General features: G+C 43.5%; 1 protein-coding gene across 11 annotated transcripts in view; it reads right to left on the reverse strand.

Annotated features, from left to right (window-relative positions):
• Positions 1-17,500, reverse strand: part of LOC308102303 (VPS10 domain-containing receptor SorCS2-like) — a 223,507-nt gene that overhangs the window by 42,345 nt on the left and 163,662 nt on the right. For all 11 annotated transcript variants that reach the window (XM_080451951.1, XM_080451950.1, XM_080451959.1 and 8 more), the window contains exons 4-5: positions 4,356-4,520; positions 1,342-1,415 (exon numbers count right to left, since the gene is read on the reverse strand). In XM_080451951.1, the coding sequence (XP_080308077.1) occupies positions 1,342-1,415; positions 4,356-4,520 (239 nt within the window). The remainder of the gene's footprint in view (positions 1-1,341; positions 1,416-4,355; positions 4,521-17,500) is intronic.

Genomic DNA, 17,500 nt, shown 5'->3' on the forward strand with positions numbered 1-17,500 from the left:
GTTCATTTTGCTCTCAGCAAGACTTTGTTCATAACTAAAATACAAGGACACAGTTTTGTTGTGCTCAAAGCCTCAAGCCTGTGTGACTCGACGCTCAAGTTGTACAATCCCATAGTTTAGAATGGATCCTATAGTCCGAAGGGACAGTTGTGGGTTTTATTGGTTGTTGTTGGTTGTCAGGGCGATTTCACAACCAATCGATGGACGGGCTCTGCATGAGCACGTCGGTCTGTGACAGCGTCATGTCAATGTAATATGAAAACTAAATCAATTGACCAAAACCAAATCCTAAATTTAGAAGTGCACTACACTCCTTTATATCATTATGTATGAAAATGTTTTCAAAATAGTAGATCTACAAGCTCACAAAGCACTGCATAGCAACATGTTGTGACTTGTGAGCTTGTAGATCTGCTATTTTCAAATAGCCAGTGGTGGAAAAAGTACTAAAATGTTTTACTTAAGTAAAAGTATCAATACTGCAATATAGAAATACTCTGTTACGAGTAAGTCTGAAATTCAAAATGTACTTGAGTGAAAGTATTGGCATCAAATTTCAATCAATTTCAAGTTCTCAAATGTATAAAAATCTTTTGAAAATAGCAGATCTACAAGCTTGCAGATCAGCTAATTTCAAATGGCCCTATATAGGGCTGAAGTGGTTAATGTATGTTTTGTAATAATAATCAAAATATTCAAAGTAACTAATAACTAAAGTTTTCAAATACTTGTAGTGGAGTAAAAGTATAATATTTGCCTCTGAGATGTAGTGGAGTAGAAGTAAAAGTATTGGAAATTGGAAATACTCAAGTGAAGTACAAATACCTCAAAATTGTACTAAGTACAGTAATTTAGTAAATGTACTTAGTTACTTTCCACCACTGCAAATAGCCGAAGTTTAAAAAGGGCTGAAGACTTGTGGTTAATGCATGTTTAGTAATAATATTAATAATTAAAATCTACAAAGTGACTAGTAACTAAAGTTTTCAAATAATTGTATTCATGTTTATTTGTAATAATGTGATTGCATTTTATTTAAATGTTCTCAATCTTATATTCTTAACTTTAATGAAAAAATTAAGTTTATACGTTTTTGAAAATTATTTTTTATTATTTTATTTAATTACAAAATATCGGTCAAAAACATCGGCAATCGGTGGTCCAGGACTCTCAAAATCGGTATCGGCATCGGACCCAAAAATCTGGCATCGGTCGGGCTCTTGTGTGTGTACGTGCGTGTGTGTTTCAGCTCTTCATAATCACTTCCTTGACAAGTATGAGGTTCATACAAATAATTCTCTGATGTTTTTGTAGATAGATGACAGTAAGAATGTAACTGACCAGAAGATTCTGTCCTTGGTGACTCGTTCCTGCAGTAAAGACCACTTCCTCCCGAGGTCAGTGGAAACATAGAGCTACAGAGAGAGAAAGACAGTGAAGTTAGCTTTATCATGTGACAAGTGATACAGAATATCACAGAACTCCAAATGGTTCTTCGCCATTATTACAACTAGTTAATGCACAAAAATGGCTACTTTGTTTCACTATTATCCCTGCACCTACAATATACAGTATAGACAGTAAAGGAATTCTGGTCCAAATGACGGTCTATATCGCACCAAATCATGTCTACATTGTCTAGTAATACACATTTTCCCTGATCAATGGTGGTGTGGCCTAATGCATATCAAATTGGGGCCATTGGAATTATAAATGTTGAGAATCACTGCCATGCAGTATAATGTACATACCAGTGCTAAGGACAATACTAATCACCAGTGAGTCTTGCTTAAGTTAATGACTTCACATCTTTTGTCACACTGGAGCGTGAATTTAGCACAATATTCCTCCATAAAACTTTATACACCACCCTTTCAGAACGTCTCACGACCCATGTCTGGCTCTTCACGCATTGGTTCAAAGCTACCGGTGTGACACAAATTGAATTTACCAATTAAGACACTTCATTTCACAGCAAGTGCATTGGAGCATCAGATATACTTGTAAGTCATTTCATGCTGAATATGAAAGTCCTTCCTTCTGGCTAAACTGCTGATGTCATTATTGCATGTCATGTTCTTTGCAGCGTTTGGAACAAGAATGTCAGGTCTGTTTGAATATCACAGTCCATCAAATTAAGACCAAGCTCAATTCATTATTAAAGTATGTACTGTGCGTGTGCGTGTGCGTGTGTGCGTGTGTGTGTTTGTTTCATGTGATGGGTTTGAATGCCATTGATCGGCAGTATAAAAATGAAAATCTATTGATTACTATATGTACTGTCTGCTGTCTGACTGTATAGAACAGATTAAAACCTAATTGAATTTCTAGTTTAATTAAGTGTAAATTATTAAAGTGGAGGAGTTGGGAGTTGGAGTTTAGGCAAATTCGTAACAGAACATCCTAGATAAGTGTAAAGATAGAGCACATGGGAGTCAACATGCAAATAAAGCGGGGAATATTAAAATAAATGATGTGCTCCCACTGTAACATGCTTATAATGTGAGAAACCTCCATTTATCTCCGGCCACACAGTGATGCAAAAACTGTGCCCGTTTAAAAAAAATGGGGCAGGGCCACATTAGCGTGTGGACGACCCCCCCCCACCACAAACGCATCGAAAAAGCTACGTTATTTTTTTTTGGTGTACCTGTGGACATAAGTGACATAAGTGAATCTTGAATGTGCAATGCGTCACACATTGTGAAAGCATGTGTGTGTGTTTGAATGAAAGGAATATAGTATTTCTCATTCCGTGGGTCGTGGCCCACCGTAGGTCATTTTGGGACTTCAATAGGTCCCTCAATAAGAAAAGCTCAGAGGAGGTAAAAAACGAACTGCCTCAACTGCAAACCATTTAAATGTCACTGGTTTGTATCCTAACTTGAGCTATAAGCGGTATTACATAGCATCGAACAAGGGGGCACAGCCTGGACAATCTCAAGCACCGCTCCGGATTTCTTTTAACCCATTAAATCCGCATCTGTGTCAGATTTAGATTTCTTTGGCTATTCAAAAATAGCAGATATACGAGCTCATAGCGCGGCACCGAGTGCCGCGCTATGAGCTTGTAGATCTGCTATTTTTGAAAAATCTTGAAAATGTGTGCAAATCTTTTACTATATAGATACATTTTTAACTCAGATCTTTGCTTCTAGGGGTCCCTGGAACAAAATATTTTGAGATGGGGGGGGTGGGGGGGGGGGGGGGGGGGTGGGGGTCTGTGGACAAATACATATATTTTGGGGGTCCTTGACATGAAAAAAGTTTGAGAACCACTGATATACAGTAGCAACAAAAGCAAAAAAAAATGTTAGGATTTAGAAGACATTTGTAGAATCCCCAGAAGCAAAGATTTGAGTTACAAATGTTCGCTTAAAAAAAAAAGATATATATATATTCAAAATGTTCACAAATGTTGCACTCGGTGCCGCGCTATGAGCTTGTAGATCTCTATTTTTTGAATAGCCAAAGACATGGACAAAGACACAGATGCGTTCCCGGTTTGAATGGGTTAATGCACTGCTCAGGACTAGACCTCCTCTGCTCCTCAACGGACTCATTTCTCCTGTGCCTCCAGCCAGGACACATTATATTAGTGCTACGTTTGCCTCAGTCACCATGTTTTGTTGGGGCCCCAGTGGCCTGTTGTGACACTAGGAGCAATTATCTCCAGACAGCGGTGGTGAAACAGTCGAGTAATGGAGAATGGCTGCCAAAGTGCAGGCAGTTAACTTGTTGAGATTGTGTTCTACAACATCATGCAAAGATAAAAGAGTTTTCCACCTGCACCTAAAAAAACCTCTTCAGTATTCAGGAATCAACGTACAAACACTGGTTGGTCAATAAAATGACCACCGCCGACTCAAAGACTCATTTGAATCTTCTGCAGGGAATGCTGTAGTGAGTAAAATGGCCTTATTAAAGGGATAGTTCACCCCCAAAATGACTGTTTTTCTATCGATTATAGACACCCCATGGAGACTTGAATTCATGGATATTTTTTAATATAAGACAATAATTTTATGACTGGCAGCGGTTCCGGTAGGAGACACAAAGAGTCTCCTTTGTGTCTCCTACCCGAACCGCTGCCTACCGGTCCGCTGGTCATCTTATTCCTAAGCCAAATTATTGGCTTAGGAATGCAACAAAAACTAAAAAATATCCATGAATTCACGTCTCAATGGGGTGACTAACCGATAGAAAAAAGTGATTTTAGGGGTGAACTATCCCTTTAACACAGCCACTATCGTGCTGTAATGCTGTGTGCATGACATACTGTTTGAATAAGGTGAATGATGCACGAGACTTCCAGGTTTTCTATGTGTATTGCTCGGAGTTTCCTCAGTACCCACCATTCCCTCCTTGCAGTAGGCCAGCAGTTTGTCTTCCTCCTTGGGGTGGAAGATCAGCGTGTCCGGGGTGAAGGAGACGGGCTGACGCTGGAAGGATGCCCCCTCGTCTGTGCTGATAAACAACATCTGGTCCCTCTCGTTTATGGAGGAACTCACCAGCACCACCTAGATGGACAGAGAGAGAGAGAGAGAAAGAGAGATGTCAAAGGTGTGCAGGTCAGAGGTTAATGTCCTGTGATTAGGTTGATGTTTACAGTCGGGGTGGGGGGGGGGGGGGGGGGGGGGGGGGGGTATTCTGCGCTGACACGGTCTAGGCAAGAAGAGCAAAAAGATACCAATACTGCCAGGCGTGTTCATCATGTTGCACGCATTTCAACGAATTCGATGAATGCGGGTACTGTACTACAGTATGTGTGCGTGAGACGAGTGCACGCCGCTGCCGTGTATTCAAGGCCACATTAAGGGTCATGGAGGACTGTCCATCAGCATTACGCGCTGTTAGTATCATGACGGCAACACATCGATTATGTGTTCAGAGTCTTTAAAGCAAACACGTTAAAAGAGGGACACCAGGGGACGCCAGGGGACACCAACCACAATTATGTCCCGGACACGCGGAGTTGGAATGACCACATCAGGGGTCGATCAGCAGGCATTAATGAATAATAATACTAATGTATCGTCATTGCCAGTCATCGAAGGAAGGGAGGCTGCCCATTGGCATAACGGGTGACGTGCTAGGCTGTTTGTTTGTCTGCACGATGTTGCTGTTGCCAATTGCCATGTTCGAATTACAAAGCAGTAAAGAAGATTAACTTATTGTTATACTGTACTGTATATCCAGCTGACCAAAATCACTCCTCTCAGCAAATTAAAAACAGTTGCTGACGATGTGTTATGCACTCTCACATTAACTGTATAGTAAAGAATTAGATTCATGTGTGCAAGACAGACGAGAGAAACATTATACATGAACACAGCAAATGGTATGGACACCCGTTGATTAGAATATTATCTCAAGCCGCCTGGAATCATTGCCATGCACACACTCTCTCACTAATGTGCACATATACAGTATAGCAAGCACTCACACACAAAATTTTGCAAGAAAGCACAGACACATACTCCTCTGATTTTGTATGCCCCTCATGAAAGCAATTAAGCATACTTGACGCGTCTCCCATCACGCTGGCTGCACTTGGGACTGGTGAGTAGAGTTATCAATTAAGGGCCTTAAAATGAAAACCCGACCCAAGTGTGTTGAAGCCCAAGCCCGATCATACATACAATAAGAACCCAAGCCCAAACGTGAACATTTGCTTGTGTGTTTGTGTCAGGAACGGAATATGCAGGAACTCAAAACTCAAGAATTCAAACATCAAACGCAGGAGACAAGGATGATGAGTAACGACAGAATAACAACAGTTTAACACAAGCACGCACTGTAAACATACACAACATATCAACACACACTGAAACTCTGACTACAAACAGGGAACCTAACACAACAAACTAAAGGTCCAGCACTGAACAGACACAGTCTAAATAGTCTCTGGAGCTCGTCACCCAACCAGCCGGCTCAGCAGCAAAGGTTGTCGGGCTGGCATTGCAGCCTAGGGTGCCTGGACCATCACGCTACGGCCCAGGCCAACTGTTGGGATTTTTAACCACTTAAACCCCAGCATCGGTATCGTGGTGAAAGCTTTCACTGAAAATAGCAGATCGACAAGCTCACAATGCAACAAGCTGCATCGCATAGTGAGCTTGTCGATCTGCTATTTTCAGCGAAAGCTTTCCCCAGAATCCCCACAATAACAGAAAACTGAAAACACACTAGTATTGAGCCCTGAGGGACCCCAGTCACCCATATGGGGTTTAAGTGGTTAAGACATTATTTTGTAGAATCGGCCACAGGTCTTAATGGGTTAAAGGGATAGTTCACCCCCAAAATGACTTTTTTTTTCTGGGCAATCAGGCAGGGCAATCAGACTCTTCTAGGCCACGGGAAGAGGGGAGAGGAGATTGGCCGAGGGGAATTAGGAGCAGGGCAAAGTCACAAGTTAACAGGGAAAAAACAGGGCATATCTGACAGGGAGGGGGCAAACACGTCAGGGACAGAGGCCATGACCGTGACAGTTTGTTTGCATGTATGTGCTCGGATGTGTGTGTCCATGTGTGAATGCATACTTGCATGAAGTGTGTATATAGCATGTGTGTATATGCCAGTGTTTGCAAGCATGTGTGTGCACATTATGCTTGTGTTTGTGCACACATGTGCATGCACACTTGTGTGTGTGCATATATACTGTACATACAGTACAGTATGTGTGAACTGAACGCATAGTTCTTTGGGAGCTGCACAGTGAATTACAAGTAACCAGCAGCATCTGGTGGGGGAAGGTTACCCAGGGAACTCCCAGAAGAGGATGGAGGGAGGGAGGGATGGATGGAGGAGTGGAGACTGTAGACTAGGGACCCAGTACCAAAAGAGGATGGAGGGAAGGAGGAGGACTGGAGAAACTCTTTCATTCCCCCAGTACCAGAAGAGGATGGATTAAGTTGTGGAGAGCCATGATAACAAAGATTGTTGATTGTTTTCACCTTTTTAATTCTGGTTTAGTTAAGAAAGGGAGATGAATGTGAGAAGAGGGACCTTATGTATAACCCAGAATAATCTTCAGGTCCCAGTACAACATTAGAAACAACACATAGTGATCAGTCAGTACTATTCCTTGTGTGTCTGTTTTGCTAGAGAGAGCATGCACTGTGAGTTAATTTTCATGCTCTTGTCATCCTCTCCTCACAGTAACAGCAACGCAGTACCTCGGCCCGCCTATGAGTAGCACTGTTGCCAAAGCAAGCGGCCATTCAGTCCAACACTCTAGATTCAAAAGCAAGACTGAACTTTTGGAAATGCAAAACCGCAGAAAGAGGGGGTATTGCAGGAGGGATGGGGGGGGGGGGGCTGTTGGGGACACCTCAGCACACTTCCTGTACCCCAAAGTTAGGAAAATACAAAATACTTCGAGATGTTCTTCGCTTGTAACTGTTTCCTCTGAGAAATTTGTCAAACTGGGGGGGAGGGGGGGGCACAGAACTCTTATTGGACAGTGGAAGACCAAAGGCCAAGCTAAACTTCATGCGTCTACTCTTGAGAATTTGGCCGTGTGACATTAAGACACTCATAGAAATGTGAGCTCTTCAAATCTAACAAGGCTTTAAAACAATCACATTTTAAAGCCTATCTTTGCAAGAAGTTCAATTCACCCTGGTTTAGCTTTGTATCTTTTTTTCAACTGAGCATAGTCTGATAGCATGAGGCCATAGCGTATACGTTGGTCTATGGACCAGAGGCAGATAAACATGGTTGTGTACTGTACAGTGCAATATCTCAGCATGGCATGTCACAATGTAGAGAAGACGATGCCTTTTAAAGCCCCAGGCTTGCAGACAGCTAGTTGGGCCTGAGAATGCAGAGGTGGATGTAATGTGCTCCCAAATGATTGCACATTATGCACACGAGTGATGACCCATCCCAGATTCAGCCTCGTTATCTAGCGAGACCACAGTGCAGAGTTCAGGATACCTCTCCCCCCCCCCCCCCCCCCCCCCCCCTCTCTCTCTCTCTCTCTCTCTCTCTCTCTCTCTTGCTCTCTCTCTGTGTGTGTGTGTGTGTGTGTGTGTGTGTGTGTGTGTGTGTGTGTGTGTGTGTGTGTGTGTGTGTGTGTCTCTCTCTCTCTGGTTCTCTCTAACCTCTCCCCATCTCCATTCTAAATTTAGCTCAGTCTCTCCATGATGTTGTCTTATCTGTGGCTATTTGAGAGTCTGTCTGTTATCATCTTTCTCCATCTACCTCCCCCCTTCTCTCTCTCTCTCTCTCTGTCGCTCTCTCTCTCTCTCTGATGGATCTCTCAATTTCTACTATCATCCAATCTCCAATCCTCTGCTGCTTCCCCCCTCCCTCTCCATCTCCCCCCTCTCTCTCTCTCTCTCTCTCTCTCTCTCTCTCTCTCTCTCTCTCTCTGCCTCCCTCATTCTCTCTGGTTGTCAGTAGTTCTTCCTATATGCGCCTGTGTCAAGTGAAAGAGAAAGAAACTAAGAGAAAAACACAAAAAGGGAGAGAGAGTCACCAGGCTCAGAGCAATATTCCAGACATAATAACATTGAGACAACTTGTTGATTTGACACTATAATGAAATTGAATGGAGTCAAATTGTGTTTATCTGTATTCCCCTGCCCGAAGCAGGGGAGTGTGTGTGTGTGTGTGTGTGTGTGTGTGTGTGCGCGTGCGCGCGTGCGTGCGTGCGTGCGTGCGTGCGTGCGTGCGTGCGTGCGTGCGTGCGTGCGTGCGTGCGTGCGTGCGTGCGTGCGTGCGTGCGTGCGTGCGTCATGTCTGTGATGCCTTTTCAGATGTTACAGCTAATACTGCACACCAGATGTTGTTGTTGATGAGGACAGTCAAGAAGTGACCATTTTGCAAGTGGGTTGTACATTTGACCACAGTCTGGAAGAGGCATTCCGTACCAAGGTGCTAAAGTACCAATGTCTTAAGGATGCTACTATACAGCTTGGTTACAAATCAATGTAAACTGATTGTGTTCATATTTGGAAGCCTCGAAATGTCCATACATTTGTTGTGAGAGGTCTGCGGATTGAAGGAATGCCCAAGCCGAGGCATTGGCTAAGGCATTGGCTAAATTATTTTCAGTGTCTGTGATAATTGCCATGTATGGAGGAGACGATGCTTCCTGTATCCGTGATCTGTATCCTGAAACACTTGTTGTTGAATTTCCTGAGTTTGTGCATCTACTATTGTTTGTGTTCAATAATTTCTTGTTAAATGTGAACGCAAATAAAGATGTTGATTGTGTGTGTGTGTGTGTGTGTGTGTGTGTGTGTGTGTGTGTGTGTGTGTGTGTGTGTGTGTGTGTGTGTGTGTGTGTGTGTGTCTTTGCTGAGTGATTTTCCATTTTATTTAACTGACAGGTGTCAGTGAAGAGTCCGTTCTCTCCATAACAAACACAGTGGGGTCTTCCCCTGTCAGTAAGAAAACAACTCTACTGTATCGTGGTGGGATTTCAAACAATACACCATTGTAACACACAACCAACTGTGTGATAAGAATAGACTGTAGCAGCGGGGAGAGCTCTCAAACATGTCCCATCTGCACCACCATATGGGCCCGCAGACAATCACTACGTCTCTGTCCAAGATTTTAGTTCACAGTATGATGGATCACACGAGGAAAGATGGGGAGAGATGATGGTGCTTTTAGTTCACAACATGTATATAATATCATAGACAGACAGACAGACAGACAGACAGACAGACAGACACACAGACACACACACACACACACACACACACACACACACACACACACACACACACACACACACACACACACACACACACACACACACACACACACACACAGTGACTGTACACAGGGGGGTGGGTCAAGTAGATTTAGTGTAGGTCAACACTGTGTTTACGAGCCACTCCATTTCATTGGTTGCCTCATTAAGGAAACACGAGCACAACACAAAAAAAGGAAAAAGAAGGAGGAAAAAAATGCTTTCATCTGACGGAAAGCTAACGAAACATACAGACACTCTAATAAATGTTAATACCTCAGAAAACAAATTATGCAAATACTCCCTGCTGAGAATGGCTGAATGCTCCATTTGCATTGCATATCCATCATTCATTATACTTAGCAGTTTGTGTGCTACAGTGTATGTGTGCACAGGTCGCGTCGGTGTGTGAACAGCATGTATGTGAGCATGTACAGTATGTAACTACTATACGTGTGCTTGTGTGAGCAGGAATATGTGTGCACTGTGCATGCATGTGTGTGTGTGTGTGTGTGTGTGTGTGTGTGTGTGTGTGTGTGTGTGTGTGTGTGTGTGTGTGTGTGTGTGTGCTGTCAAGGCTGTGTGTATGCAAGCCTGTGCAGATCCCTCGCTCATGCCTCATAATACAGTAGCTGATTTTGTGGAGTAAACAACTTCCCTCATCAAGAGTTGGCTGTTAAAACAAGCAGTGAGCAGGTGTATGCCGTTTCATTGGCGCGTACAGCAAATGAGTGGTTTGCGAGGCGATGAATTTGCTGCACATAGCTAAAATTAAAGGTGCTTTTTCTTGTCGTTTTCTTTTGGTAACCTGGTGATATTTCACCATGGAGGGTGATAGTCAGCGAATGTTTTCACTGCTATTCTGCTATTTATTGACCAACAGATGTTTTTTTTTTTTTTTTTACTCCCCAATGGACCCTTCGCTAAGCCCCACCCACTCCACTCTGTGACTGGTGGTGCGGAGTTAGTCACACCCAGGTCTGGCAGCGCCTGGCAAACTTTGCTTCTCACCCATTGACTTGCATGTTAAATGACGGCTTTTCCCCTTAAAAATTATCGATCATTTCAGCAGCAATAGCTTCAAAATCTCTTCTAAATCTAGTCAACAAGGCCTACAGTAGGCTATGCACTGGACAAATGTGCATGACATTATTTCAATGAACTAAAAACACGGGAAATGTTAGAGGGAGTAATAGCCATGGATACGCGACGGTCGACTGTCTCGACCGTCATGGATGAACTTCAACCTGGTGTTTGCACTTTCTCCATTTACGGCATGTACATCTACAGAAACGTTCATATTTCAAATATAAAGTGCTTATCCCATGGCCACGGATGTTACATTTATGTACGGGTTCTCAAAAGTACCCGTATCATCTGTATTGTTCAATAAAAAGCATTTTAATCTGATCGGTGGCCATTTTCTCCATATGCGTTCAACTAAGCGACCCTATCGGTTGGTAGGTGTATTGCACTCTGATACATTATAACTCTATGAGAAAATGGCCACCGATCGGATTAAAATGCTTTTTATTGAACAACACAGAATATACGGGTACTTTTGAGAGTCCCGTGCATAATTTTAACATCCGTGGCCATAGCATAAGCAATTTATATTTGAAATCTGAGCGTTTATATAGATGTATGGACCGTAAATGGAGAAAGTGCAAACACCAGGTTGAAGTTGATCCATGACTGTAACAGGAGTTTTCATGTACCGCAGGGTAAGACTACAGTAGCAGTTAATAAATAGACGAACAAATGAATGAATATACTTTAACGTGCGGAATTCGAAACAGGCAGCGCTGGGATTCTGAATTTTGTTACGATTACGGTGATTAGTATCATTGACACCACCTGGGCGAGTGAGTCGTGTAACTTTCCCAACGTTAAGCTGTGTATGTGTTCAACAACACAGGCACAGCCATAGCCTTCCAGTTTAAGCGCAGATTTCAGCTTGGGAAAAGAACCCTCCGGTTGTGGGTAAGTGGAATCTGTTGCTGGTTCATAATCACCATTGCGTTATCGTGGTATTCCTGTTCTTGCTATTATGTTGCAAATGATTGTGTGTGTGTGTGTGTGTGTGTGTGTGCGGGCGAAATAACATTGACAGCTATGGCAGGTGACGAAAGTTTGCCAGACCTGTGCCAGGCTAACAACGGTTGCTAAGCTGGCATTGGACAATCGCTTTTGGGGTGGGGTTTAGCGAAGGGTCCATTAAGTCATTGCAAATTCGCCCTAAGTATTATTATCCCTGTCGCTACCTTGTTGGTCTTGGGAAGGGTGTATACAACCACGTCTCCTCCGACACACACCAGAGTTTCACTAGACGTGTGAAAAACGTGCAGAGGAAACGCTATCCCTGACAGTTCGACTGCCTGCTGAACAGGTGAACGGACCAACCTGTGGGAGTCGCTATAGTGCAGCGGCAGTGAACACCCTCCCCTGCCTGCTTCTCACCCTAATGTGTTCTAAGGAATTTAACCCCGGTCTGCGGGAAGTTACTTTACCCCTGTACCAACCTGACATGACATGCCGATATTTAACCGTGAAGGGTGATAGTCAGGGAGTGTTTTCACATGTATTCCCGTTATTTTTACCACTTGTCTGCTCTAATTGCCATTTCACACCACAGGGTCAATTACCCATGCAGTGAGAGCTCTCGGCATAGCAAAACACTAAATCAAGTGCAAATTACGTGGTCAGTCGAGCCACCTCTCAATGCAATCAATGCTTTTAGTTATAAAATAATATGTACAATGTGTATATATATAATATCACACACGCACACGCACACGCGCGCGACTGTACACAGGGGGGTAATAATAATGACCCAAATTGTTGAGGAGGCATTATACCATCCATGTGGAAAGAAAAAAAAACATTAGCTCAATAATTTCACAACAGCGTCATGGGGGACTGCATGCCACTGACATGAAGATAATTGAATTGTACAGGATAGGCTATTGTGTATCTAATTAACTGACACACTTTGTTGTGGAACCTTTGACAGGAAACAGGTTATAAAAACCTCATGGAATTCAAATACATAAACCTGTATTTGTCAATGTATTGAGACGAGGGCCGTCAGGGTTGTGGGGGGGGTTCTTTATCATGCCCTGGGGAGTAGCATGGGAGAAAGTGGAGCAAAGACAAATGATTTACGGACTGGTGGCTCACAGGTACATCTAATACACTTTTTTGGTGGGATATTCTCTTAGATTAACAACACGGAAATGGGTTGCAAGAGTGGCAACAGTGTTTCTTAGATGTCAAAAGAACAAACCGTAATTATTTTTGTATAATCGTCATAATCGTTTCCACGTTGAAAAATGTTCGCGTATTTTCAAACATTTTCAAAAAATAGTGGAAATAGCAGATCTACAGGCTTACAATGCAACGTGTTGTGACCTTGTAGAACATGAATGTATTTTTATTATATATGTCAGTCAATTTCTTTGTATATTTCAGTTATTTTGTCATATCTGCCCTGTGCAACTTCAAAGCCTAAAAGCCAAACAGAAAAGTTTTTTTATTCACACAGTATGTTCCAGTGTTCGACGACAAAAATGCAATTAAATCGTCAATCGCGCCAATTAATCGCCAAGTAAAATGTCATAATCGTGACAGCCCTAGCCGGGCGGACAGCCAAGGCTGGAGACGCTAGTGTTTTCAGGTCGTCCAACTGTCCTTATGTCCATCCCAGCTACGATATCTGAAGAGCACCATTGTGAATTTCATGACATTTGGCACAAACGTCGACTTGTATTCAAGGATGAACTGATTAGAAGTATGTGGCCAAAGGTCAAAGGTCAAGGTCACTGTGACCTCCTCCTCACAAAGCATGTTCATTTACATTCCTTCGAAGCCTTAAGTATCCCCCCCCCCACCCTCTTCCACCTCATTATGATTCCGTCAGTGGACAGCCGTAGCCGGGGGCGTTATGCTTTCAGGTTGTCCATCCAGACGGATAGACAGCTGCAGCAAACGGCAACTGGCTTAGCAGAGGCATACAGAGCTGTATATCGTTAGCCTCATAACATAATTGCCTAACTCACTTTTTGGTCAAATTGACATTTTTGGCTAGCTCTACTCTCCTAACACTGCTGCATCATTGTGCCTTGCATGACTTTCTGCCTAAGTCATCTAGGTGACTTAGGCAGAAAGTGATATCTTTTGTTTTGTCTCTCCTGAAAACCTTCAAAATATGACAATTATGCTATGAGGCTAACAATATTTGGTCTTTATTTAATTTTGCCGTTGGTTTATTTCTCTCTTGGTCTATTTTGTTCTTTCTTCCTTTCATCATCGCAACAGTTTTTTTTTGGGGGGACGACGACGACGACGGACTTAGATTTAATTGAGAGGAACAGAAAGATGAATGCGGTCAGGACAGAGCTGATTATTTATTTTTATTTTCTCTTTTGGAGTGATTTTTAATTAAAGGCTTCTCTGCAGTGAAGCCCATCATTCTTTTAGGATTTACTCATTTACTTATTTATTTATTTTGAGTGGATGAGAACGTCTGACTCGGGGTCAAATGTCCCACACGTTCGTCATCTCACATCATATACTGTGTGTACCTCTAATATCCTGCAGTCTCAGAAGTTGAACGGAGTAGGCTAGACGGCCAGATGGGAAATGTGAACTAAACCGCAGAGAAGATATTACAGCCATAAATACAGTACAATAAGAAAACATAAGAAAAGTGAACTAAACTGCCTGAAAAGATATTGCCGACATAAATACAGAGTAGACGTTTATGCACAGTGCCCAAAGGGGTCAAATATTTGCCAGGATGGAGGCCTCAGACTAAAGTTATGGTCCAAACATCAAATATGACGAACACCTTCTTTGAGGTCTTATTATGCACACTGTGAAAAACACCCTTCTTCTCTTCCCTCCCATAACGTCAATACAATCACATGTGCTGCTATTATTACACCCTCTATTAAGTCACATGCTGTGATTACGCTAACTGTTGATCCCAGCATCAGCGATCAGTTCCTGACATTAAAGGATTTAAACACACCCAGTGCTCCAAATGGCTGCTATGTTTCACGGCACACACCTGTCATCTGTTCCCCTTAAATTACAGCCAATGAGACAGGCCAGGTTCTGCACACCCGGCCAATAACAACGCACGCACACTCCCAGTCCCCGGTAATCAAATGGGAAAGGTGTGGAGCCCCCTTCTTGGTGGTAGATAATTACAGGGGAACTGAATGGAAGATGTCTCCTTGGGATTATATCACATGCACATATGAGCCACGCCACAATCTATTTCCCCTGGTGACAGAAAAAGAAGAATGCACCTTAAAGAGAGCTGAAGCTAAACAAGCGTTATAATTACTGTTGTATCCGGATGGGTGCTGACAGACAGGAGAGGATGTTTCATTTCCTACCTGGAACGCCTCATTAACAGAAGATAAGATGATGGGTGGAGCACGACAGAGAGAGAGAAGAAAAGAATGAGGGGCAGGAGATGGAGGGAGAGAGACAGAGAGAGAGAGAGAGAGAGAGAGAGAGAGAGAGAGAGAGAGAGAGAGAGAGAGAGACAGAGAGAGAGAGAGAGAGAGAGAGAGAGAGAGAGAGAGAGAGAGCAACGACACACACACATGCGCCCGCCCGCCCGCCCACACACACACACACACACACACACACACACACACACACACACACACACACACACACACACACACACACACACACACACACACACACACACACACACACACACACACACACAGTTCAGTCTGGGCCAGGGCAGAAATTTCCCTGCACGCCATGATGACCATGGCCATGCTGTTGCCCCGCAGTTGCCCCTCAAATATGACTAGTGGCTACTGTGGCCTTGATTCCCAGCCAGCACTACCACAGCTAATTTCACTGTTTTCTCATCATCTGCACTCTTTTCCTGTCAATGCAGTTTTTAGACACCAGCATATTTAGTCTATCTAGATTCGTATTGGACACCAAGTGAAAAACTGCACAAATATAACCAGCCAGGTTCCATTTCAAGCCTTACATGAACCGCTAGAATGCATATTTTTTTTACACAAAACTAGAACTGGCCAAACACGAGGCTTATTCAAATGCATCCTGTCATCCTGTCTAACTGTTCATAATGTATGAATGCTGCAAAACTGTGACTCAACTTCTGAAATGAGACGGTTGACTGTGCTGAGGTAAGAAAGTCTGATACAAGAAACTCAACATACAATGTTAGACATTGCTCGTATATCGCTACACTACAATGTTTACTTGTTTAACGTGTAAAAAAAAAATAACCTTCCGGTCATACACTTCAAAATAAAACCCACAAAAAAAAAACGTCAGTTCCTTCAGTTTGTTTCATACTCATTTCTTTGCTGTTACATCCATTTTTTTCCCTGTAGAACAGACAGTTTGTATCTGCAGGACAGACAAGTTACTGGTGTTTGTGTGTGATAGCACAAGGGGAGACTGAATGTGTCTGGCTTTGATCCTCTGTTCACCTGCGGCAAGACGACTGTTTCTTTTACCCACCAACATGTGCTTGAGATGATTTTTCTTGGATGAACTGGCCTACAGGGTGAATTGCCTCCCAAAGTCTCCCACCACAGTAAGGTTATTAGAAAGAGAGAAAAAGGATGAGACATATGCAGCAGTAGGGAGGCCGGGAGAGGGAGAGGGAGAGGGAGAGGTGGAGAGAGGAAGAGGGAGAGAGAGAGGGAGATGGAGATTGAAAAGCCCTGACCCAATTATTCATGACTCAATCCCTATCAATATACTGTGTGTATATATACGAGTTCTATTCCCCTCTATGCACTCTGTTGGTAGCTGACATTAAGCTACTCCCTGACATTAAGCTACTCCCTCCTCTGTGACAATAAAACTGATTCTAAACGCAGGCAGTACTGGTGGTTGTGACAGACATCAAACTGATGATGTTTTCAGGAACATTTTCAAAACAGGCTTAACTTGTGTGAAAATGGTTTATGTATAATGCATAACAGACTTATGAAAAATAGACATTTATGAACACACACGCGCACGCACGCACGCACGCACGCACGCACGCACGCACGCACGCACGCACGCACGCACGCACGCACGCACGCACGCACGCACGCACGCACGCACGCACGCACGCACGCACGCACGCACGCACGCACGCACGCACGCACGCACGCACGCACGCACGCACGCACGCACGCACGCACGCACGCACGCACGCACGCACGCACGCACGCACGCACGCACGCACGCACGCACGCACGCACGCACGCACGCACACACACACACACACACACACACACACACACACACACACACACACACACACACACACACACACACACACACACACACACACACACACACACACACACACACACACTTTCCCCAACAATATTCCCAAACTGCTAACAGAAACTTTGCACACGGCGCTTCCAGACGGTGGATGACACATCGTTTTATTAGCTTCAGTTTGTACACAGAGAGGAGATGGTGGAGACCTCCTCCTGCTCTGGAGGGTAAAACAGGGAAGACAGCCTTGTTAAAAAGCTTCACGCCTGGCTAAAAGAAACGCTCATTATAACGGCCCCTGCTTACAGGACAAACCAAAACATACGGGGTCTAATAACGGTGTGGCTCCCAAGTGGATCTCAGCCTTCATGTGGGCAGCCAGCCTGTGACGTCAGTCATCGATGACGTATGACTGATTTGGACGATGTTTCACCCCAATCCAAGCCCAATTGACTTAAAAAAAAATTGGGGAGCTATTTCTTTGGAAATTTGATGCTG

Source organism: Gymnoscopelus braueri, assembly GCF_963280865.1.
Source record: "Gymnoscopelus braueri genome assembly, chromosome: 15".
NCBI classification, from domain to species: domain Eukaryota; kingdom Metazoa; phylum Chordata; class Actinopteri; order Myctophiformes; family Myctophidae; genus Gymnoscopelus; species Gymnoscopelus braueri.